This window comes from Tauraco erythrolophus, chromosome Z (assembly GCF_009769465.1).
Source record: "Tauraco erythrolophus isolate bTauEry1 chromosome Z, bTauEry1.pri, whole genome shotgun sequence".
Taxonomy (NCBI): domain Eukaryota; kingdom Metazoa; phylum Chordata; class Aves; order Musophagiformes; family Musophagidae; genus Tauraco; species Tauraco erythrolophus.
Genome location: NC_141496.1, coordinates 41637663 through 41661938, shown reverse-complemented (window position 1 = coordinate 41661938; position 24276 = coordinate 41637663). Strand labels below are relative to the sequence as shown.

The following is a 24276-nucleotide window of genomic DNA, read 5'->3' as shown; positions in this document are numbered from 1 at the left end:
TATTTAACGTGACTCTCAGTATGGAGCCTTGGAGTATGAATGTATTTCCAACCTTTTCTTAATCATGGGAACACCTAGAGGAATGGCTGACCGAAAGTTCCAGGTCTGGATATAAATCAGATGGTTATTTTGCAGATATTTAATAATAAAAATATTAATTAAGAGCATCAAGTCTTGTACAAAAATACCTGGATGAAATTATTCAAATCCTGAAGACGTATTTTGGAATTTTTCTACTTCTTTTTGTTATAACTTGTTAGAATAATGTGAAGTTTTAAGCAAAGAATTCAAAAATGATTGCAGGTTTTCTGCCTGAGTGCCAGGTGTAATGACCTGTCAGCATAGTTTGAAAACACAGTAATGTGTGTAAGTTCCTTTCAAATGTAAATTAAAGTGACGAGTTAAGGTCTGAATTTGGATTCTGTTTTGTTATCTGCTTAATTTTTTGAAGTTAGTCTGTAGTCTTACAAGGTCATGCAAAGTATTTCTCAAGAAGATTCAGCGATTCTGTTTTTTTTTTTATAGAAGATTTTTTTCAAATATGTGTTGCTAGTTGACATCTGCCACTTTGGAAACAGTGAATTTTTTCTGACAGGACATGGATGAGGAATGCATGGGAGAAATGTTAAGCCATTGTTTCTGCTCTCATCTGTGATCTGCGCTTTTAGTAAACTGAAAGAAGAAAATTTCCAATTTTCACTAGTTTGTTTGGCGTATCAGGCGTTCTCCAGCTGTGAACACAAATCTATGGATCAGAGGACAGAATTAGTTACATGTAGCTAATTTTGACTGCTGATGAGTTTCCAGACAAGGGTCAGAATATTACTTTCTGTAATGCTGTCGTGGGTTAGGCCAGACGAGGCATAGATAGATTCTTCCTGGAGGCCTTTCAGCTCTTCCATTCCCACATGACATCTGTGTGGAAAGTACAACCATCTGCTCCCTGGCCTTCTCCCTCCTTCAGGCTGTCCCTGGGGGACCTCCACATTTTCTCTCCTCTAGTACAGCAGTCCAGCCCAACAAAACAGCCAGACTGTATTCTCACACGAGTTCCCTTTTGCTCTCTTGCTAGTGTGTATGTAAGTATTTATTTCTTGTGGAAGGTTATGAGCTTCCTTTACACAAAGTTGAAAACCAAGCAGTGGCATACCGTGTCTTTGCAGGCCACAGGAAGGTGTGTAAGAGTCTGAACAGGAACTAGATCCCTTCTTCAGAGTCGTTAACTTAAATGGTTTCAGTGCAGTGATGGTGGAAAATCCAGATATGGCCTTCCTGCTTGCAGAAGCAGTATACTTTCTTAGTGTGGTCTGTATTGGATGTTCAGTGCTCCTTGTAAATTTCCACAGCAGTTCTCATGCTGATTGAAGAACAGGATTTATGGTTTTGACAGTTCTTGGCAGGTAGAGTTATGGTAGTAGTGTGGGAGGTTAGTTCAAATTGATTTATAACAGATACATGGATGGACTCACTCTGTCACCATCTCCATTATTTCTTATATAATCATTGGAAAAGATGTTTCATAAGGAGATGATGACTTCCATTCAACTTCCTATTTATGCAGTCTATCTGTGCTAGTAGAATATCCTTTTATGCATGACCTGGGCAAATGCGTGCTTCAGCAGCACTCCTCAGAACCACTGTGGATTTTTTTGTGGCTGATATGTTCTGCAATATTCAGCTTTGATTTTTGATTTGGGCTTCTCTTTAATCCTGTGAAGAAGTCACTAACTTGAATTCAAGATTCTTTCCAGAAGTATGTTGTATTGTAGCCATCTGCTTCTAATTTTTGCTTTAACAGCCTCACCTAGGAAACGCTTTCCTTTCTTGGACAAAGTACTAAATGTTTTGCATATGTGTGTATAGGTTCCAGATAATTTTGAATGTTTTGAGGGCCAGTGGTATTTCAAATATATTAAACGAAAAATGCCTAAGAGATTTTTGCTCAGGCACAGCATAAGGGAAAAGGAGATAATTAAAATGGGTGGGAAGCATTGTTAAGCATTGAGCTGACTTTGTTCAAACTGAATTCGGGCTGTTGCTTTTCCTAGGGAAGATGTGTCTTCAGGAATATGTACTCTACTGGATTTTTCTCCATCAGCTTGGTCCTAAAATGGGGTTGTAATGGTGGGTTTTAATGACAGTAGGCAGTGATTTGACAGAAGGACAATGGTTATGACTTCACTGCAAGATCTGGTAGGAGGGAAGCCTTTCCAAGCGAGCTTAGAAAAAAAAAAAAATAGTGCTTTGCGCTCAAAAGTTTTTGGTGTTCAAAATGGAAGAGTTTCATGTTCCTGTCAAAGAACACAATTATGATCAGACAACATGAGACCTTGTGAAGCAAAGAGCAGTACATTCACTTTTGAAAGATGTGTAATTCAGTGAAGGAGGTGTGGAGTTTTGAGGGGAGTAGTAGAAAAGCTGATAGTCCAGAATTCGCCATAAGCATTTGTATGAGGGTTTCAAAACTAATTTTATTTCAAGGTTTTCTGTTATCTTTTCCTTCACTTTGCCTCTCCAGAATTTTTACTCTCTATTATTTAATTTATTGCTAATGTTTATAAAACACTTGAAGATTTTCTTTTTGAACTATGCAAGGTAAGTTTGTAATATTTCTAACTATATAATATGTAATACAGAGCTCAGTTTTTCTGTCTGCCACCCTATTGTCTGGTGGTGTAGACATTCTTTTACAAGTCTCTTTTGGTAAAAAAGCATGGTAATTTAGGGGAAGTTTTGAGAGTCAGTTACCACTATGTTAGAGGATAATTGAAAATAGTATTAAGTAGTCACTCTAGATCTTATGTTCAAGTATGAAATTATCTAAGGTATTTCTTCACATGAGCAGATTCAACAGTGTTTTGCAGTGGGGCATCACCTTTGTAAAAATAATATTTCAGGATGGACTTTAGCTGGCTTCTGGGGGAAATATATCAAAAGCAGATTAAAATGATGATATAATTCCTGGATTACATTTCTGCTTTCTTTTCCAAATAGTGGTATAGATGAGACTCTTCATTTTGACCCTGAGATTGCCTCTCTTAAGTTAAATTCTCCTTTCCCTAAGCATCAGTTTTGTTGTACTTTCCAGAGAACAGAAGTTCTCTACGTGTTTCTAGTGCATGTCACGTACTGGAAAACTTTGGCACTCAGCTCTTTTTCATGGTTTCAGTAAGAAGCAGTTACAATTGTTTTGCTTTTAGTTCTACATTATCTCCTACTAGCGTGCGGCTGTATTAGCAGATAGATGTGCCGTTGTCCTGTGCTCTGTTCTCTCTGGGAGTGCAGGGTATAGCTCCTGAAGCTGTGGCTGCTCCATCTCACATTCTTTTCTCTTGTGCTAACTTTTAAAATTCACTTTGGTCTGACCTTGGGCTTGCTCTTACAACCTGTTTCTCATTTCTCTCCGCTCCTTCATTATACCAGTGATGGGTGCTTATAGAGTTTAGTGAAATGATCTGATGTTGGCAATGGTCCTGCTTCAAGTGGAGGGCTGGACAATGTGACCTCCAGAGGTCCCTCAGTGATTTCTGCAGTTTTAGAGAGAGCATACGTGCATGGTTCTACTCTGCTCAATGTGATCATTGCTGACATTCAAAAATCAAGTTGTTAAGCAAATAGGAAAACTTGGAGGTGGAGGGGGCAGAAGGGTCAGGCACTAAAATTCTCCTAAAGCATGAGTCTTCTTGCTGACCAACTGCAAATAGTGAAATAAAACTTCTGGCCCTAGGGAGGGCTGGAAGAGAACGGTGGTTGAAGCCTGAGACAACAGCCAGTGCTCCTAAAGCTTTCTAGTGGCAAACTTTTGCCACAATTTCCCTTAGAAATAGTGATCGGAGCCAGCTGCTCTGGTCCTGTCACCATCTTTTTCACTTCACTGCTGCTGAGCCATTTAGCCATGTAAGCCAGTGAAAACCTTTTTTTTTTTTTTTATCTTTCCTCCACTATGATTTTTTTTTTTGGTCATAGCATGCTCCAAGTGCTTTATGCAGGGTCAGAAAAGCTCTACAGCCATTGCAGAGGGAGCAGGGGGGAATAAGCAGCCAGGGATGGGATGGGGAGAGTGGTACCATCACAGTCAGTAGCTACGTGGTTGTAGACATGCACAGAACTGCAGCTGCAGAGCAGTTGAGTCAAGACACAGTAACAAGAGCTAGAACTGAGGTAAATAAGCATTTAACCCCTTCATATAAAGTATTCTTGTCCAGATATATGTTGTTTGGAGTTTAAGACCCCATGTGAGAAGAAAATGTAAAAAATGGTCCTATCTGATGGGAAAGAAGGCAGTTAACATTTTATTTAGTGCTCGACAAAAACTTGGGCGATACAGAGACAGGAAATGATCCTGCTTGAGGAAGAAACAGGGAGAGAGGAGTTCTGAATTTGAAAATGATCTCAAAAGCACAATATAGAGCTTAAGTGTTTCATGACCTGTCAGCTAGGTGCAGATACATACATGGAGAGGAGTCTTTCACATGAGATTACAGGATATGTAGCATAAATGCAGAGTTTCATTAATTTCTGTCACCTGTGCATTGTCAATCTTGGTAACTGTATTGCCTTTTTGGGGTTTTAGAAAGACATGCATGGGTTTTATATTACCTGTCCTTCCTCCCCCCAGCCAGAGTTAAGGTTGAATTGAAGCTAAATAGCAAGCGTCAAAGCACTCCGTTCATTTGGATCCTTAATGCTCGGACACAGGGTTGCTCTGGCGGGTTGCAGCACTTTATCATGTTCTTCTGTATCATAACAAAAAGATGTTACCGGCTCTGCGGGTCATGTTAGGGTCAGGTTAGTGGTGTCTTTTTTGGAGAAAGTTCAGGTGACTATTAGCTGGTAAACTCTTTGACATAATGCACTGAGTGTTTCAAGGATGCAGAATAGTATGCATCTGGAATTTTTTGAACTGTTCTCTGACAGGCACCACAGTGAAATCATCTTTCTTAAAAACAAACAAAAAATGTGTGCAAATTCTGTTGGAAACTGCCACCCTTAAATTTGTGTAACTAATGTCAGAAAATTCACGGCAGAAATAGCCACAGACCACAAAATATGTCCTACTGCGGAGGACTTGGTGGTGTGCAGAAAAGAGTGGCAAGCCATGGGGTTAATCCCAAACTATCATGAGCAAATGTTTGGGTCTATGTCTTAACTTCTCTTCACTCACACTTTGATTCAGAAAGAGATATTTTCCTTAGCAGGTTGTAACTGGGGAAGCATTATTTCGTTGATGTTATTGTAGTATGGCAGATATCAGGTCGGGTGTTTCTATGTTTTGTTTTGTGGTGGCAGTTGTTTTTTTTTTATTTAATTTATTTGAAGCCCTGTAAGAAGAGATATTTTTTTTGCTGGTTAGTGTGATACTGAGTGGAGGAATCATGGTGACAGTGGTGATTCTGGGGACAAATGTGCGCAGCTGGTTTACGAAGCTGTCTCTAGCACTTCACCGTCAGGGGTGCAGGTGGAGGGTAACAGTAGAACAAGCACGTGGCAGACTAATCCAGAGCACTCTGTCTGCTGGTGAGACCGAGTCAGAGTGAACTGCATCCTCCTAGTGTCATGTTCTATATAACACCTGCAAAACACAGAGGGAAAGAAATACTGCTGGAAGCATGGAGAAGTTACTGCGCTGAGTCTGAAGAGCAATTGTATGAGCTGATACACAACTGCACGAGTCACGGAAGATTGCTTTAAAAAGTGCTGTTCACTGGACATGGACTGCTCTATGTTGTCATTTCACAAGCAAACTTTGTGTGCTTTGGATGTTTAATGGAAAGGACTACTGCATTAGAAGTTAGAGCTTCTACGTGTTTATGCCCCATTCTGCTTGTGCGTATGTTGTTTATTCACAGCCATACATGATGGAGAAAACTTGTATTTTTTAGGTAATTTTTCCACCATTCCAGATTATTTTGAGTTTAAGTCTGTTTTTTCTAACACTCTTTGCAGTCATGTCAACTACATACCTTTTGCAGATTGACTGGAGTTGTCCTCTTGTTTCATTGTCCAAGTGGTAACTCAAGTATTGAGTGCTACCAGATGCAGCATTGAGCTTTATGGAACTTTGCAAAACACGTTCTTTCATTTTGACAGTGAACTACTGATGCCATTCTGAGTATTGTTTTGCAGCCAGTTTTATACCCATTCTGTAATAAGTACTTTCATGTAAATCATGCTTCTGTAGATCGGTTATGAAAACGTTATGTGAAACAATATAAAATAACCTCACTGAAATCAAGTGTGTAGGAAATCATCTGCTTCCTCTCTGTCCACAGAATCTATTTCTCTGCCATTGAAGGAAATGAAATCCATTTGATGGGATTTTTTCTTGACCAATCCGTGCTGGCTATTACTCACCTTGCTTTCCACTAGGTGTTTAGAAATAGTTTTCTAGCAGTTATTGATCTTTTCTACTAGGTTTCCATGGAATGAGTGTAGTGTGTCTCATCCCATTCTTCAGACAGGCAAATGAAAGGAGCCTAAAAAAAGATTTGTTGTGTCTATTTGTGTATGCAGTAGCTGCTAGAGGGCAACTGTGTTTGTGTTTAGTCCAGTAGTACCTAATTCTGTTCTCATGGAAGGCATAGTGTCATACAGTGCATAAACAACCCTCTGCCCTTTGCTTTTCTGAGAACCTCTGTGCTCTACTTCCTTGACAGCTCCTGTCTCTTGAGTTCCTAAAGCTAAAAGAATGTTTTCTTCAAATTTCTTGGATCCAGACTCTTGGCTTGTAGATGTGGTTGAAGTTCTTTTCAGCTGTAGTTCTGCTAAGGTGACTAGAATGAAATCAGGGTGTACGTGTTGAGAAATGTTTGCATAGTAAAAGGTGAACAAGGAGTTTTCCCCAAGTTTTTGTAGGTGTATATATATATGTAAAATATACATATGTGTGTGTATATAGATATATTAAAGTGTGTCAGAGTTGCTTCTACGCTTTTCAGGAGCTTCTAGCATAAATGAGTGTTTGGGGATGGGATGTTTGAAAAGCTGGAGGTCTTGTGGGTTAATGTGTTGTATGTAGTATATTGATAGCATCCATGTGGTAATTATTGTTTGGCTATTACAGACAGCAGTGATATATATCATTCTGAGAGTGGCAGATATACTCGGAGAAGGTGACTGTCCTGCCATTGTCCTTGCAACAACATTGTCTCCATCTCTGGTATCTGAAGTTTGTTGAGAGCAAATGTGAGAAAGTACTTTACTCTGGCAGGAGAAAAAAGCTGTGCTTATAAAAATGTATGTACTCAGTGCCAAAAGAACAGCTGCTTGGAAATGTCACTGAGGCTTTGCCAGAGAAGCTACTGAAGCTCTGTGCCAAGATTTACCAAAAAAGGAATGGTAATTGTTCCCCAGTTTGCACAGACAAGTTCAAACCTAGAGCCCCTGAGCTAGAAGCAATTGAATAACAAAGGTAGCACAATGATGACAAATATAGGAAATGCAATTTCTGCTAACCATGTTAATAAGGGAAGATGACACGGTATACTCAGATTTCTGAGAGGATTAATGCATTCAGGTTACCTTGCTCTACTGAGCAGTGGGCAGTGGAGACATTTTTTCCCTACAGTGACTGGTTGTCCTAGCAGAATGCACTGTGAGAAGTGCAGAGAAAATAGCAGTTTGAATAAAGTGTATAGAAAAAAATAAATAACAGGTTTTTTGCACTTTATAAATCTGTGCTTAGCATCAGAAAGAAAAACTTCTTACTAAATTTTAAAAGCAGAGATCTGCCTTCCCAAAGTCTGTATCGTTTATGAATTCATATTGTGATATATGGATGTACAGTAAAGTATTGGTACCTGCACCCCTGCCTTTGAATAGTCCTAAAGCAGAATAGGCAGAGCAGGATAGTAGTTGGAAGGTAAAATTCTGGAGTTATTTGCTTTCCTTGGTGAGCTTTTGGAAAACTTAATTTGCATGTGTTTGTTTTTCAGGAAGTCTTTATGCACTTTATGCACTTTATGCCTGTTTAATTATGAATTGTAGAGCAATAATGAAGTCCTGTTTTATTCAGCATACTGCAGTGAGCTCTTGTGCTTATATGCAAGCTCATTCTTACAATAAAAGATTTTATTATTTTTTGAATATCTTGAGTCAGTTTCTGTAAATTAGTTTTATGTTGTTTTACATTCTTCTAGCTTCTAGCATTTTTTTTTAGTCTCAAGAGATTTTTTTTTTCCCCAAAGAAATGTAGTGATCTCTTTTAAATTTTTCCTGCAGTGCTTGGTAAGCAATGAATCTTTAAGTGGATGAATTGAATTGTCAGATAAATAGAGGGATAAAACCCATCAATGTTGATCCTTTTTCATTTTCCCAGTAGAGTGACAGATAAATTAGTCTCTGTAGTAACAGAATCATAGAACAGTATATGTTGGAATGGACTTAATATATTACATTATGTACACATAAGCATATATGTGTCTATGTAAATGTGTGTATTTTAGGATCCCATCCTTTATGCATCTGTTTATGGACACATTGATTTCATATTCTTAACTGTGGCTGATGATCATCTCTTCAGGCAACTTCCATAACTCATCTTGTGAGGAAAGACAGTTCTGCATCAAATCCCGGTGCGTTTAGAAAGCAAAGGATTTTAGTAAAGGGCACCATAGGTTCATTCATACCATCAGTTCACAGTTCGAAACCGTGAAACATCTCAGTTTGCTCAATATCCAGTTAAGGGTTGTAGCAGAAAAACCTGTGCAATGAAAGTGCAAAAGCTTTGAAAAGTTTTGTTTAATCACTGACTAACCCTATGTCATGAGACTATGAGAATTGCTTGTTTTCAGAAGTACTGGAAAGGGTATCAGTAAAATACTGGATGAGTTGCACAGCAGTTCATTGTAGATGTTCTGACAAGAATGATGTTTACAAAAGTTGATGGCAAATTGACTTCTGATTTAAATAGGCATCGGTAGCTGGGGAGATAAAGCATCAACATAAGCACCAACATATCATTCTAGCTGTAATCAGAAAAATGACCTATGGGTCATCATCTGGCTAAACAAAGGACAGACATGAAAACCTTCTGCAGCAAATTTTGTTTTCATACATCTTGATAAAAATTCAGATTTTTTTCATATGTTTAATAGATATCTATAACCTTTCAGTTTTTTTACTTTATGGAGAATATCAGATGCATACTTTCAGATAGACAGTGTCAGATGTTTGTTTGATGATGCCATAGCTAGAATATAAATATTAAAATATGTAAAGATCTTTACAAATCACTGAGTTGTCTAATTCTAATTTGAACTGTTCCCTATCAATATAGTTATGAACAAAAGTAGTACTATAAGAAGTCACTCAAATTATATTGATTGGAACTGTCCTATGCCGAAGTTTATGGAGTTGGGTAAATTTGGTTATGACAGGAAAGATTTCTGAGAAGATTAATACGTTCAGGTTACCTTGCTCTACTGGGCAGTGCATAATGCACAAATACATTAAAGAAAATGACAACAATTAATTTCTAACCATTACTTTAAAAACAAGCAGGTGTGGCATGAATCATCCAATGCACCACCCCCTCCCCCAAAGTCTCCTGTTTTGACTTTGATTCTAAAAATTAACTCTTCAGACCTTGCTAAATCTTGTTTTTCTGAAGACAGTGTTATGAAAACATAAAAAATAGAACTGAAAAATAAAAACTTGTTTTAAAAAGATTTCTCTGAGTCCCTACTCATAACATGGTCAACAGAAAAGCCCTGCTGTCTTGCAGGACTGATTCAAAGGCTTGTACTCTGCTAACCTCCAGATATCATGCAGCACATTTTAAAAAGTTTAATGCTGAAGTGGTATTCTTGCAAAAGGCTGTAGTGAATATATATGCCAATTTAACAAAATGGATGGGTGTGTTACAACAGATTATTAGTGGAGGTTGGAGCAAGTGAAAAATGCAAGGAAGAAAATAGCTGATTGCTGTCAGAGGTTGAGGAACACAGACTGTCTTTTACAGAAATCCGTTTGCTTTAAAAATGTTTGCTCGTTCTGAGTAGGGTTGAGACAGAGGGGAATCTCAGAGGGTCTAAAGACTGAAAACTTAATTGGGTCAGTCAGTTAAAACTGAGGTACTCCAGGTAGGCAAGGGATCATCTAGGCTGTGCTGAGAAAACTCACACCTCGAAGACTCAGTTAGTTTGACACTTATTATAGGAAAATAGCTCTAATTTTTAAGAATTGAGCCTCAGAGACACACTGATCTTTTCATATGGGAATACGTACGATGTAATGCGGAATTCTTGTCTGTGTTTTCCTGTGAAGTCAAAAAGCCCTGTGCAAAAAGGGTATTGTTTAATTTCCTTCCTGTAGTACCTACACAGTCCCTCTCCTTGTCATAATTCGAATGTGCTTAGAAGTATTTGGTTAATTCATGTCTCATGGTGGTATGAGACTGGATACTGTGAGGCCAAGTGGGTTTTATATATGCCTTTTACTGTCAACTTTCTACTGGCTGCTTCTTCAGTGCTTGTTCTGTTGCTGTGTAATTATGCTCAAAGGTTGCAGGGGGAGAGTTCGTGATTTTTGTTTTGTTTTTTAACCATGACATCTGTTTTAATGCTGCCTTAACAGCTTTATAAATTGAATTGATAATGCAGCATCCAGTTTTAATTTCAGTGAGCAGTTAGGAAAAGCAACCAGTGTAGAAAGATTGTATCTTCTAAGCATCACACACATACTCTTCTTGAGTCAGGTTTTGGCATCTCAGGTATACTGCTTGACACTCAAGCCCAGATACTGAGCGACTTTGATCTCAGGCACATGGCGATGAGTAAAGGTTTTTGCCACTGTCTTACATAAGGCTTACATGGGCTGTGGAAGCAGGGGTCACAGGAAATAGGCTGGATGAATTTCCTACGAGTTGCAAAACTGGCTGAAATCCTGTACTGCTGTAATTGTCAGTTACTTGCTGATAGAAGGAAAGAGATTTAATTTGGCTCTAATGGTGAAACAGAGTAAGTTTGCTAGACATGCCGGTTCTGTTAAACCGGGAGGAAATGCTGGCACATTGGAAGGACTGGGTTATCGTTAATAACATCATTGACAGCCTGGACTGCAAAAAGAAAAAAAAAAAATCAAGTCCTTTAGCACAAGGAAGAGAAAAGTCTTCAAATAGTTATGAAACAAAGGACAGGAATACTGTATCTCAGCTGAATATAGGTAAGATGTAGTAGATTAATGTTGTAAGAAGTCGTACAGCATAGAACAAAGTCTTTAAAGATAAAGGTTAATTAAATATAGTAATAGCATAGGAGAGTTGCTGCATTGTTTAATAATTATAAGTCTTTAAGGACAGATAAGGCAAATACTTGTTAGGATTGATGAAAACTTATTTACATCTGTCTTGTAAGTACGCTAGACAACCTCTTGAAGTCTCTTTCAGGCTTGCCTGCTGTTGGGCTTTTATTTGTTTGCACTTTTATGATGAAAAAAATAAATTAAAAAAAAAACCCTCACCACAGTCTTAGAAATGTTCTCAACCCACCCAAGTAGCTCATCTCTTCATTCTTTACTGATTCAATTCTTAACAAAGGAAAGACAAAAGAAAATACACTTTGGTAACTTACTCAAGTGTTCTTAATGAAGGGAGCATAAATACTGAAAGTCAATTATTTTTGCTTTGCAGGCTACGGGATGACAGAATTAGGATAGAAAGGATGGAAAACCTCCATTTTGAATACAGCCATGCTTTCCAGCTGATTACTGATTTTTATGCAAAAGAAGTGCATGATACTACAGGTATGTCATTCCGATTTTTACACAAAAGAATGCTTGAAATTACAGGTCTGTCATTGAGAATGTCTTTGAAGTATGCATCCTGTTAGCTTTTACACAGATAAGGAACACATGTGGGTGCATCCCATCAGGTCTCATGGACTTGTCTATGTCCAATTTGCTAAGTGTTCTCTAATTGATCCTTCTCTGTTAAAGGAGAAGTCGTCATTGCTCCAGAATTTCCCACTGGTCTGAGAGGCCTTGGATTCCTCAAGACACATCTTACCAGTACAGACCAAGACAAAGAAGGCTTTGAGTTCCTCAACCTTTTCCATGTCCTTTGTCACCAGATCTGCTGCGCCATTCAGCAGTGGGCTCACATTTTCCCATGTTTTACTTTTCCTGCTGTTGTATTTGTGGAATCTTTTGTTACCCTTCATGTACCTTGCCAGTCTCAACTCCAAATGGACTCTGATTTTTGTAACCTCATCCCTGCAAGCTTGAACAATGTATCTTATATTTTTCCTGGGTCACTTGTCCCTGCTTCCATCTCTCATACTCCTCCTTTTTAAAGTTCGAGTTAATCAGGAGCATCTTGTTCATCCATGCAGCCCTTCTGCCACCTTTGCTTAATTTTCTGCACATTGAGATCTTTTTGGAGCTTGGAGGAGGTGAACTTCGAAAGTGAATGTTATTTAAATAGAAATGAATACAGGGCTAGCATCCCTTTTTATTTTTTTAGTAACTTGAAGATGTGTGTTTAGACAGATTTAAATTCACACATATATAGCAACTGAGGGAAATTATTCCACATCTGAAATGTTTCTTCAAGTTGTTGTGTGTGCTAACACTCTTAAGAACAGAAAAACAGCTTAAAAAAAAATCCCTGAAAAACTAAATAGGGTTTTTAAAAAATAGTATTTTATATTGAGATATCACGGAGTGAGTTTTCCTGTTGTTGTAGCTGGAAAAGGAACTGTAGAGCACTGTCTAGAAACACTATGAAATATGAATAGCTGTGTCACAAAGATGGAATCATATTTTGCAGATTGACTGAGGCAGATAAATCATCAGCACATGTGGCAAGGCCTTTTCATTCCTTTTAATTTGCAAATATGTGGCCTACAGTAATGGAGATTTCAGAATTCAGTTCTTAGTTTGTATATTTAGAAATTTCTTAAGCCAACAGTCATTTTTATGAAGAAAAATCTGTGAGTCAAATATTTTGTTTCGTAATGTGTTTACGTTATTGTAATGTTTACATTCTTATGTTATTTTGGAACCTCACTTTATGTTGGTTTATAGATATCGTAGAACACTGTACATTTATTACAGATTTGTATTTGATTAAGTTGAAAATAGTTGATGCTTTTTCTAAAATACATAAGTAGTAAATGGTGAGTTAACAAGAAAATCGCATTTATTTTTAGGTCCTCAAAAACTATCCGTAATACTCAGCTTGGATAAGCCTGTTATTTGCTCCCTGGCAGCAGTAATTGCATACCTCAAAGAATTTAATTTGGAAAAGATGCTTTACAATCCAAGGTAAGTTGCCTTATATAAACTTCCAATTTAAAGCACTAATACATGTATCAGTGTTGCCTTGTAAGTTTTAGCAGACAAGTTCACTACAACGTATTGAACCCACCTGCTAGAGTGATAAACACAGTCTTTGTTAAAATTATACCTCACGTTTAAGTTCCTAAACAGAACTGAAGGAATCAAGTAATTTTTTTTTTAAGTGGTATTTCATGAAAATCTTCATGAAGTGTGTTTGCCTAGACATTACTGTCATTAATGTAAATGAACATGTACTGCTGCCAAGTGTTATTGAAAACAACCAAGGTGCAAAAACTGTTGGTACTAGAGGGCAATTTTAGCATTTTTTAGTATCAGCCATTATATCTCAATCTCAGTTTTACTTTGTGAACAAAATTTGGGGCTTTTTTGGCAGCTTTATTTAAAAAAAAATTATTTTGCCAGGGTGTGTCAATAATTTTATCTTTCTATAGCTCTGGAAGCAGGTATAAATGCTGATGTGTTGTAATGTTTAGACAGTACTTGGCAGGTCTCTTTGAGCTGGTGAATCTAGTTATCAACTATGAAGAAAACAGACGTTCAACACATCCTGGCTTTCTGAAAAATCCCTTGAATTGGCTCAGTGGCAACTAGGAGTGGGAGAACAATCATGCAAAAAGTTGTTGATAGACCGTCACCATTTGTGCAAAGTTACTACAAAAACACATAGACAGGGAAATAATCTTATCTTCCCTTAAGTAGTCCCAACACTTAGATTTATTAGATATACTCAAGTCAGTACTCAAAATTTGTAACAGGATTATGCAGATGGAATGAAATGAAAATGGAAAGATATTGCCACTTGAGCGTCTTCAGTATACTGATGTAGTACTACTGAAGTATTACTTCAAGTAATTCAGTAGCAGAGGAGAAACATCATTACATGAAGACTTACCTGGCAGCAGTCAGTCACATTTGTAATAGCAGCATCTTAAAACCAAGTATAATTACAGACTGGGAAGGAAAAGCACTAAATCTTAAGAGCTTGCCTGCTGAAGATTGCTGTAATGGACCTTATGTGAATGTACGAGCATCTGAGTGGAAGGGCAATGAACTATTTGATATCTTGGCGATAGGCTATGAAGAAATAAAATATATTCTTTGAGATAACTTTGTTCCTGCGCTCAGGAGCTTGGATTCTACTGTGTTTATTTCTAAAGCTTTTAGTGCTATGACTACCTGATACTGAATTCTACTTGCTGTTTTTAGTGTGTAACGTGTTGAAATAGTGAGCCAAATACTGAGGCAAACTCAACTTCAGTATTTTTCCTGATCCCAGTGAAATACTATCTAAATACTGAAAAGGGAAATCCTTTTAAGCAAAGGGTTTCAGGCTCATGGATCTTCTGTGATTCTGCAGGAAATACAGGAGAAATGTTTCCATTGCACTGTCAAGCAACTTAAAATTCCTAGGAGAATTCAGGTCAGCGAGCATATACTGATGAGTCAGTGAGCGTGAAGTCAGAGTTGAGATAGTTTTCAGTTTATTAATGTAAATGACACAGATCTGGATGAAAAAGACCTATTTGACAGGAAGAATGACAAAAAAATTTTCTTACACCTCTGTACCTTCTTCAGATAAACACTCTTCTCCCAGCTGAAAAAAAATTCCAGCTCAATTTAGTAGTAAGAGTCATGAAACGTCATGTAAATGATGAGGAATCCTCAACAAAAATCCAAGTTGTGTTTTAATATTTAGCTGAAGCTTTTAAATCAACTTTTAAGATCCTAAATAAAGCAAAATATTAACAAGAAAATAGATTCCAGAGGAGGGCCACGAAGATGATAAGAGGGCTGGAGAACCTTTCCTATGAGGACAGGCTGAAAGAGTTGGGGCTGTTCAGCCTGGAGAAGAGGAGGCTCCGGGGTGACCTTATAGCGGTCTTCCAGTACCTCAAGGGGGCCTACAAGAAAGATGGGGAGAGGCTGTTCAGGAGGGCCAGCTGTGATAGGACAAGGGGTAATGGTTTTAAAATAGAGGGAGGTAGATTCAGGTTGGATATTAGGAAAAAGTTTTTTACCATGAGAGTTGTAGAACACTGGAACAGGTTGCCCGGAGAAGTGGTGGATGCTCCATCCCTGGAGACGTTCAAGGCCAGGTTGGACGAGGCCCTGAGCAACCTGATCTAGTTGGAGATATCCCTGTTCCTTGGAGGGGGGTTGGACTAGATGACCTTTGAAGGTCCCTTCCAGCCCTAACCATTCTATGATTTTATGATTCTATGATTTATGCCACAGCAGGATCCTGAAATTGAGAGAATAGTGTTCATAAGGCTTTCATATCTCCTGGATGCTGATAATGTCGGAAACATGTACATGACAACGCATAGGTTTATTTACCCACTCTCATTATGAGAAGGGGAGTACTGAAATGATTTTTGGAGATTTCAGAGTCATCTCAGGAGTACGAGGCACTGAGAAAGGAAAGGCATGGTTTTCAGACACCAAGAAGAGGTGCTTAGCATCTCTTTTGAGACCACAGAAGAGCAGCTGGTGGGACCTCTTGCATGCGAGACATTTGACGCTTGTAGGAGTGCTGAGGCTGTGCGCTAGGAAAGCGGGCTGAGAGAGTGCAGACATCTGGGCAGAACAAGATTGCAGGCCTGCTCCTTGGGGTGAGTTCAGTGGAGAGAAAGACGACTGATTCAGGATAAAAATTATGGAGGTAATTTTTGTTTCACTTAATCCTTCCTAGGTCCTCTCATTTCTGTTCTTGTTCTTTGTTTTGTATTTCTCGTTTTGTGTGTGTGTGTGTGTGCTTTATTTTGTTACTGTTTTTAGCTGGAGGTTTCTGGACTCCTATCCAGATCAGAAGTTCTAGCCCTGTGGCAATATTTGCTAATGAATTTAAAGCTGGTTAATTAAATACAAAACATAGCCTGGGCTTGATGTCCTTTGCTACTTAGACTGTGGTAAATGTCTTTCATACCTAAAGGAAGCTAATGCTTCTGAGAAATGGAGAGACTTGTTTTTACTCCTTAAACCTGAATAGGGATTCCTGCAACTCTTGTCTAAATATATAGGTTTCTTCTGTGGTTCATTCACCCTTAGAAATCTCAAAGACATGGACTGTAGGGGTCTGTAAAAGGTAATTGAGCAAAGAAAATCCGCTGCTTAGTAGGCTTTCAATATAGTGCCTTGCAGCTTCACTGCAAATTTTTTACAGATTTGAAAATTAAAGTAGTTGAAAACTACTGATCTGAATAACATGCATTCACTTAGGCTGCATTACTGAGTACGAAATTATATATAACATCTTCTGTGGAGAAAATAATGAATAAAGTATAAAAAGTGCCCTTCAATGCCAGCTTCTCAGGAGGCAGAATGAACAAGAAGATCTTTTGACAGGTAATCCATAAGAATCAAAGTCTGAGGATGTAGTTTACTGTCCTAAAGCAATCACAGTAACCCTTTAATACTCAAGTGTGGTAATAATCATCAAGTGTGGTTCTACTCTGAAAAGTCATTTTATGAGTAGGAACCTCTTTATCATGAGCATTCCCCAGAAGTTTCCTAAATCTTACTAGAAGCTCATGTTTCTTTTTGTTTCCTCTCTTCATTTTTCTCAGCCCCTATAGCATGATCCTATCTTGCCTTGCTCCTCAGTAGTGGAGTTGCCAGCTATTTCCTTCACTTGTGTTTTGTGTTGTTTAAGTACTTGAGACAGTTGCAAGTATGTTTGTTGAAACTCAGGTCACACTGTCACCTGCAGAAGGAATTATGGCATTGTGATCCAGTTGAGGTGATTTTGAAGGTTTTTTTTTTAACTGATGCAGGAGGTGGCTGGTAGCAGCATATTAGAATGTCTCACAAAGAATGTGTTGACACTCTTGCTACAAAACCAGCACTGACTTAATACTGCTTACAACCTTCTTCTTGTGCCAGTTTGTCCCTAAATTCCCGACGACGAGTCTGTCTTTGTTCACATTTTTACAAAGTTCTGATCCCAAGCTGAAGGAAGATGAGGGGGTGGAAGCAAAACATGTTCTGTGCTGTGACATCTGGAATTGTTGGTTGGGCATATACTGCAGTTGATCGTGGCTATTATTTATGTACTTGAAGCTCTCAGTTACCAGGGTTAATAGCAGGGTGGAGTAACTCAGGTAAAGCAAACACCTGGATAATATAAACCACATACAATTTACGCTGTGAGAACAACTTTTAGCATATCTGATTCTGTAAGAATAGTAAATATACACTGCAGTGGAGCAGAGTTAGTTGTCTTTAAATACTACCAGAGACCAAGCATGCTGTGAACAGAATACGCTCAGTGTTAAGCGCTCTGAAGCCGAGTGAAGTAGGGAAAAACTAGAACCAGTAAATCCATAATCTTGAAACTCATGTATGGGTGATTCAGGGTTGAAATGGCCAAAAGCATCCTTTAACTTTAAGGAAGAGATGAAAAGGCATGGTTCTTACCCAGCTGGGTTTGACAGATCACAGGCTTGAGTAGTGGCAAATCAAAATGCAGCAAATGAGGAAACTGCAGTTTAGGTAAGTCCTAGATGCAGAAGAAGTGCTTTTGGAAGAGTGGGTGGGATTTGTTGTTCATTAGAAGAATTAGGAACTAAGCAGAAATTGTTTGTATTTAATTTTAGCCAGCATCAGCAGTTGTGGCTGGAGAGAATAAAAGGAAGTATTGTTTTGTTGCTTATAATATTATATACTTTGGAAAGTGCTGCTGCTTTTGCCTCTAAGGTTTTATTTAGCTGATCAACTTTGTTGGTTGCTGAGATAGCACCGTAGAGCAGAATAATTATGACTGTGTACAGTTCTGAGGCAGCTGTACATCCAAACTATCATTGAACTTCTTGAGGGCACTCAGTTGAATCTACTTTTTAAAGAAAAAACAAAACAAAACAAAAAAAACCTGTGGAAAATACTTTTAATTTGACTTATTATTTAGGAAAAAATTTGCTAGAAGGCCCAAACACCTGCATACAAGATAAATATATAATATTAGTCTACAAATATCTCATATTTCTGAAAGTTTTAGTACTGTTTTTGTTTTTAATACAGCAATAATGCAGCTATGTGTGCCTAACAGAAAAGTTTGAGCATTTGAGTGCTGCTCCAGAGACTTTAAAATTGAATGCACTGAAAAATTTGTGAAAAGTCAAGAAAGCAGTTTTAAATCCTACTGAGCAAGTAATTCTGTTTGGTCTAAGACAATAAAGAGTGTCCTAGATTTTGTGCAAAGGGCAGTCAGCAGTATGATTAACCTAGACAATCATGGCTTGATTTGTCAGAAACATTTAGTGGGGATCTTGCACTTCACTTTACGGTCCCGACTACCACGTTTATGTCTGAGATTGAAATAATTTTCATATCTAATTTGATTACACATCTAATACAATTATTTTATTAAAGTTGGTTCTAAACCAACACAACCTTTGGGTTGGTCTCATTGTGTTCTGTTAGGGAGTGTTGGAACGTCAAGTAGTTTTGGTCATGGTTATTTCATATTAAAAATAAAATAGTTTAAATATACCCTATTTTTATTTTCCTAAATAATTGCACTAACAGCCTGTTTAAATTTTTAGTAGTTGTAAAAAAATAAGAATATGTATTTTGATATGCTGTTTTTATGAGTTGTGCTAAAAATCCTTTTTAGGAGTTCCACTCTTGAAGTATCAGTTTTTAGTCCTATCACTTCCCCTAATCCTACAGTGATCATAACAGAACACTAAAAAAAGCACATACTTTTCCAATTTTATCATAAACTCAAGAAGGGGTACTTCCTTAACCATTTAGTGCATCAGGATTAGATAACAGGAGAGCTGGATTTTATTCTGAGCTTTAAGAGTCATCGTAGGAAGCTGGGAACTGAGTCATAAATGTTGTTTTCCCAAGCAGAAAATTAAAAGAAGTTATTAATGTTCAGTTCTTTTATTTATTTGGATAGATTTTAATTTCTTACTTGATTTTTTTCAATTTTGCATAACTAATGTATTCTCTAATGTGAGAAACTTGAATCTGTGCCCAAATTTAAAATAAAACATATGAAATTCCTCTCCCCAGCAATTTCAAGCGGTTGTCAAGTGAAGCTGAATACATGACAATTAATGGGACAACAATGAAAAATCTTGAAATTTTACAGAATCAGGTAAGGATAAATGTAACTTTTTTTTAATAAGTGCTGAGATTTTCATGGCTGCTTGATGTACTATTCCCAATGAAGTTAGTTTGCAAATCTCACCCAGAAGTTTTGACTTATTTTAAATGGGATCAAACTGAAGGAGGATTACATTTTCAGAGGTATAAATCAAAGTTAATCTGTGCTGGCTTTCAGTATGAGTTAGGAACCTTATTGCACTTTGACTAGCAAAGAACTTTCCTGAAGTTTGAGTTCTTGAGCAACTGCAGTCAAGTGATAGGACTGCAGTATGATTTGTTTTTTCGCTTGTGCTACTGCACAGGCCTTTATGCACAGACTTAATTTAACTTGTTTAATTTATTCCAGTCACCTTCTAAAAAGATTTTTCTAGGAAAAGGAAAAGCATACTTAAGAATCTTAGGAGTGTTGGAGGGACTTTGTGAGGATTATTGATGAACAATATCAGTAATCAAACATGCTGTTGCCCTATCTTAAAGCCTAAACAGACTGTTTTAAGTAGTGTGATGAAGATCCTTCAACTACATAATTGATTGTTCAGTTTAAAATAATGATGCTGGTTTTATTATTTTAGACTGATATGAAAGCAAAAGGAAGCCTACTTTGGGTCTTGGATCATACTAAAACTTCCTTTGGACGTCGGAGATTGAAGAAATGGGTAACCCAGCCCCTCATGAAGTCCAGGTGAGTTTTTTGTCTTGGGCTAAATTTATGTTTGAAAATTATGATGTTGAGAATGCCTAGTGTATTTCTTTTTCCTGAAGACCTGCAGAAATCACATTGGGTACCATTCTAATTCCGTATCCTTTTTCAGACAATGGATGAGGATTACCTGCTATTGGAAAATGTTTTATTCCTTTGCTGCAAGTATTTGTATTCTTAATGTATTTAATTTGTTCTACAGTAGCTGTGGATGTTTCTGTTATCCCTGTACACACTGTATTGCATGTGAAAGAATTTGTTTTGTTAGTTCTGAAATGTGATGGTTGTTTGGTCACTCTTGTGTTTTGAGCTATGCTTTATTTATTAATGCTTTAGAAATGCTTTATTTTGTAATACTTTGGTGCTTGGTGTAACTTGTCTCTGTCTTGAAAGGGACTCCATCTTTTGTGACTTCTCTTTGTGGGCTTTATTGGAGTGTCGTACTTGAATATGTACTAAATAACAGTATTGAGTCCATGGAATGTTTGTTGCCTACATATTAAAGTTTTGGATCTCTCCCTTTGAATGTGCATTCCCTGTGCATTGTCAATGTAGAGTTTAGTCAGTTGTCACTTTGTTCACTTCAGCCGTAGCATATAGAAAATCCTTTCGGTTTAGTTACCCAAAATAATTTTTCCCTCTGTTTTACTTTTTAAAATATATTAAACAGTTTTAATTTTTATTATTTTTAACAGTTTTAAATGGTGAGTTATACCAATGTTTTAGCGTCTTGCTGTTGCTGATAATTTACAAATGCTTATACAGAAGCATTTTTTTCCCTTGACCAATTTTTAATATGTTAAAGCACTATATTTCTGAAGCATCACTGCTTAATTTTCATGTTAGTCTTTTTGTAAAGATCTTTTGTCAGTAGTGTAAGAAAAGCACATAACTGTTTTTTCCCTCCTGTTTTCTTGATTTAGAATATTCAAGACCTTTTTCATTTTTAGGAGCCATACTGATTTGACTGTTTCACTCTGCAGTTTCTGGCAGGGATTTAATAAGTTGGTTTCAGTATGCTTTTTTTAAAAAAAAAATTTTCTTCTGATAGTAGCTTTTATATATTTTACCAACTTCAAAAAGACTTTTGATGTAACCATCCTAAATAGTATTAAACTTTATGGAAGTTGATTAGGTGCCTGATGTTCACCTTAGAAAGCATATAGATAGAATTTCTGGGCCACTTTACAGGAATTGCCCTTGAGGCACCTTATGACCTTTTGGGAATTGTTAGTAAAGTTGTCAGCGGGGGGAGCCAGAGCACAGGCTCGCTTCTGGTGCGATGGCAGCACTGAGGATGGGGACTTGAGAAGAAGTGCCTCTAACCATTTTATTCCAAAATGATCACATAGGCGATGCAGCAAGTGAAATAGCATTCAACAGCAAAATAGAGAGAGTTCTTACCTGGGTACAGTGATAGAAAACTGCTTGCCTGGGGACTTCTTCACCAGTAAATTTAGTTTAAATTCTTGCTTGTATCAGCGCAGAACCAGCTTTACAAGTATGCAGTTTTGGTTTCTTCTCTTTCTCCTCTGCTGTTTGCTACTTCTCTTTTTCAGCCTTCTTTCTCAGAATTTTCAGGGTTGGACATGACAGTACTCTTCTGTTGAAGCTAAAAAAAGCTATTTTGTTTCTGTATATTTCTCTCTTTCTCACTCTTAAGTTGTAATTTTACATACTTAGTGCATCAGATGTGCGGCAGTATTGTTTCCAGTAACGCACACAAATGCACTTAGAGAACATTCTGTAATTGTAATTCACCTGTGCCTCCCGGAGTGACATTTTCAGAGGAAATAAGATTTCTGCATCTTTTCCAGTCAGTGTGTAGGTGCATTTCCCTAGGTGTATCAAAAAGTTAGCGGGCGTAATTAGTGCTTTATGCCTTATAGTTGAAAATCACTTGGGATGATGACTGAATTTCCAGGGGAGAAACCATACACTAGGTTGAATAAAGGTAAAACGTGTACAGACAGCTCTTTTGGGCAAACTTCAAGATCATTGGTGATGTAATACATTTGGAGACTTACAGGAAAAGATTTTAAGCATTAGACGTGTGATTTTTCTGGCAGGGAGGAAGGCTTAACCAAGGAAGGTGCAATGTCCTCACTTGTTCACCTAGGTATACAAAGATGATGAGATAAGAATGTGTGAGTCATTAAGGATTGAGCTTTTTAGGAAGAATCAGGAAAGTCATTGTTTTTTGTAGGAGTTATGTCTTTGTGGATTACAGAAGGGTTAAGTCGCCTTGCCTATCTTACCTTTGAAAGGTAAGTTCCACCCAGTGCTTTTCTAACCTAAGTTCTGTAAGGGGAGCAAAAGAAAAGGAAATAGAAAGCTGAATTGGTTGGAACATTTTTGACTGAATGAAATGTGGAAATGTGCTGTTTCCCTGCTGGGCAATGGAGTTTCAGCAGGAGGGGTAGAACTTTGTATCATCGTACTCAACAGCAAAAGGGCTAAGGACTGGTCTCAGGATATAGTGTTGTAACATGTTGTGATCTTTATGCCTTTGTATGTGTGTCACATTTAAAAATAATTTCTTTCCTAATGCAAAATTAATCTTGGAACCTCTGAAATTGATGTGAAACAGTTGTTGCATTTTGAATAGCTACAGGAAGAGGAGAAAGATAAGCTTAACATAGGCTTGGTCAAACAAACCTGAATCTGATTTGCATCTTTCTTGTTTTGCTCTTGTGTATTATGGATACCTTGTCCTATGGTGATGGTATAAAAGAAACTGCAAGGAAGTTGTTGCCTTGCACATGGACAATCTGAAGCCTCATGTCCACAAAATATGTCTTTCCTTGTTTCTGTTATATCCATGGTTACTCCCTTCATCTTTGCATCTGCCTTTCCTGCTCTGAGTGTTATGACTGGCTTCAAGCTATAGCAGTGCTGTTTGTCCAGTTTGGAGTCCAAACAGAGTAGACAACTGTGGAAGAAGTACTTCATGCTTTTCCTCATTGAGTATTCATTTGTCTCTGTGCCTTGCTCAGCTGTTGATTTTTGCATGATGTGTAGGAAGTTTTTTCCTTGAGATCAAACAAACACCTTCCTCAAGCTTGTCAAGGTTGACTGGAATTGAACAAAGAGTTCAAAACTGAAAAAGGCAGATGAGTAGCACAATTACATGGAGGTTTATTATTTCCGTATTAGATCAGCCTGTAAAGCTAAGAAATCTGTGAGTAGGGGCTTAAAGTAGAACTTGAGATAAATGATGGATGTATCATCCTGAGCAATTTATAGCTGCTGTAGGGAAATGTGCAGAATTACATTCCTGTGCAGAGAACTCTATGGCCTGTATGTATAGAAAGCATTGCATAAGAGAGATTCCCCCTCTCCAGTCTATTCCTGGAGAGGTAGAATATCTTTTAAATACCAGTGGGTGGACATCATGAAGTGTCATTTCTAGTACTGTAGCCAGGGAGAAGGTAGAGACTTTGCTATCTAAGTGGAAGATAACCTGGAAAATGCTAGTGTTTGCCTTTGTTGCAAAAATGCTTAGTTTATGTGTTTCTAGTGCGAAATATTAAAAGCTTAGGTGTGGAGGGTGGATAACTGGAAGTGATAAAATGTTTGTTGTGTGTGTTAGATAACATATTAGTTTGCACAATGCTCTCTCTCTCTCTGGGGTGGTATCTACTGGTTTTTGAAGGTGTTTGTGGTTTGAAGTGGCTTAAACAGACTGAGCGATCCAGAAATACCTAAATTGTATTTCTTCAGTATTCTGCTGACTGGTTAATTTTTTTAATGCATTATGTATAATGTATACATTATGTATTATGTGCAGAAGCTAATGTAATTAGGTTAATGATAATCTTATGGAGAGCAGAATGGCATAAACATAGAGTTCAGAAGTCATGCAATTTCCAGCACGGAAAGCTTGCTCAAGGCTTTGGGGTGAATAGACTTTGCCCTTGTCAGCCTGTATTGAGATAGGAAAATACGCAACCCCCTCACCAGTGTAGAACTTCTCATTTGTATTTTGGAGATGCGTGTGCCAGTACTGGTGTACTGCAAGTCACAGAATATGCTTAGTGTACTGGATTAAATGTAGAGCAAAAAACCAAAAGCCTCTAACACAACATAGTGTGCTACGGGAAAAGACTGGTGATCAAAGGTTTCATCCATGTCTTGGGCCTCTGCCATAACAGAGAACTTAG

General features: G+C 37.7%; 1 protein-coding gene across 1 annotated transcript in view; it reads left to right on the top strand.

The window, feature by feature from the left end:
* MSH3 (mutS homolog 3) overlaps positions 1–24276 on the top strand; it is a 121663-nt gene that overhangs the window by 31297 nt on the left and 66090 nt on the right. Inside the window, exons 9-12 of the mRNA XM_086628956.1 lie at positions 11630–11742; positions 13149–13263; positions 19318–19402; positions 19986–20095. Coding sequence (XP_086485082.1) covers positions 11630–11742; positions 13149–13263; positions 19318–19402; positions 19986–20095 — 423 coding nt within the window. The remainder of the gene's footprint in view (positions 1–11629; positions 11743–13148; positions 13264–19317; positions 19403–19985; positions 20096–24276) is intronic.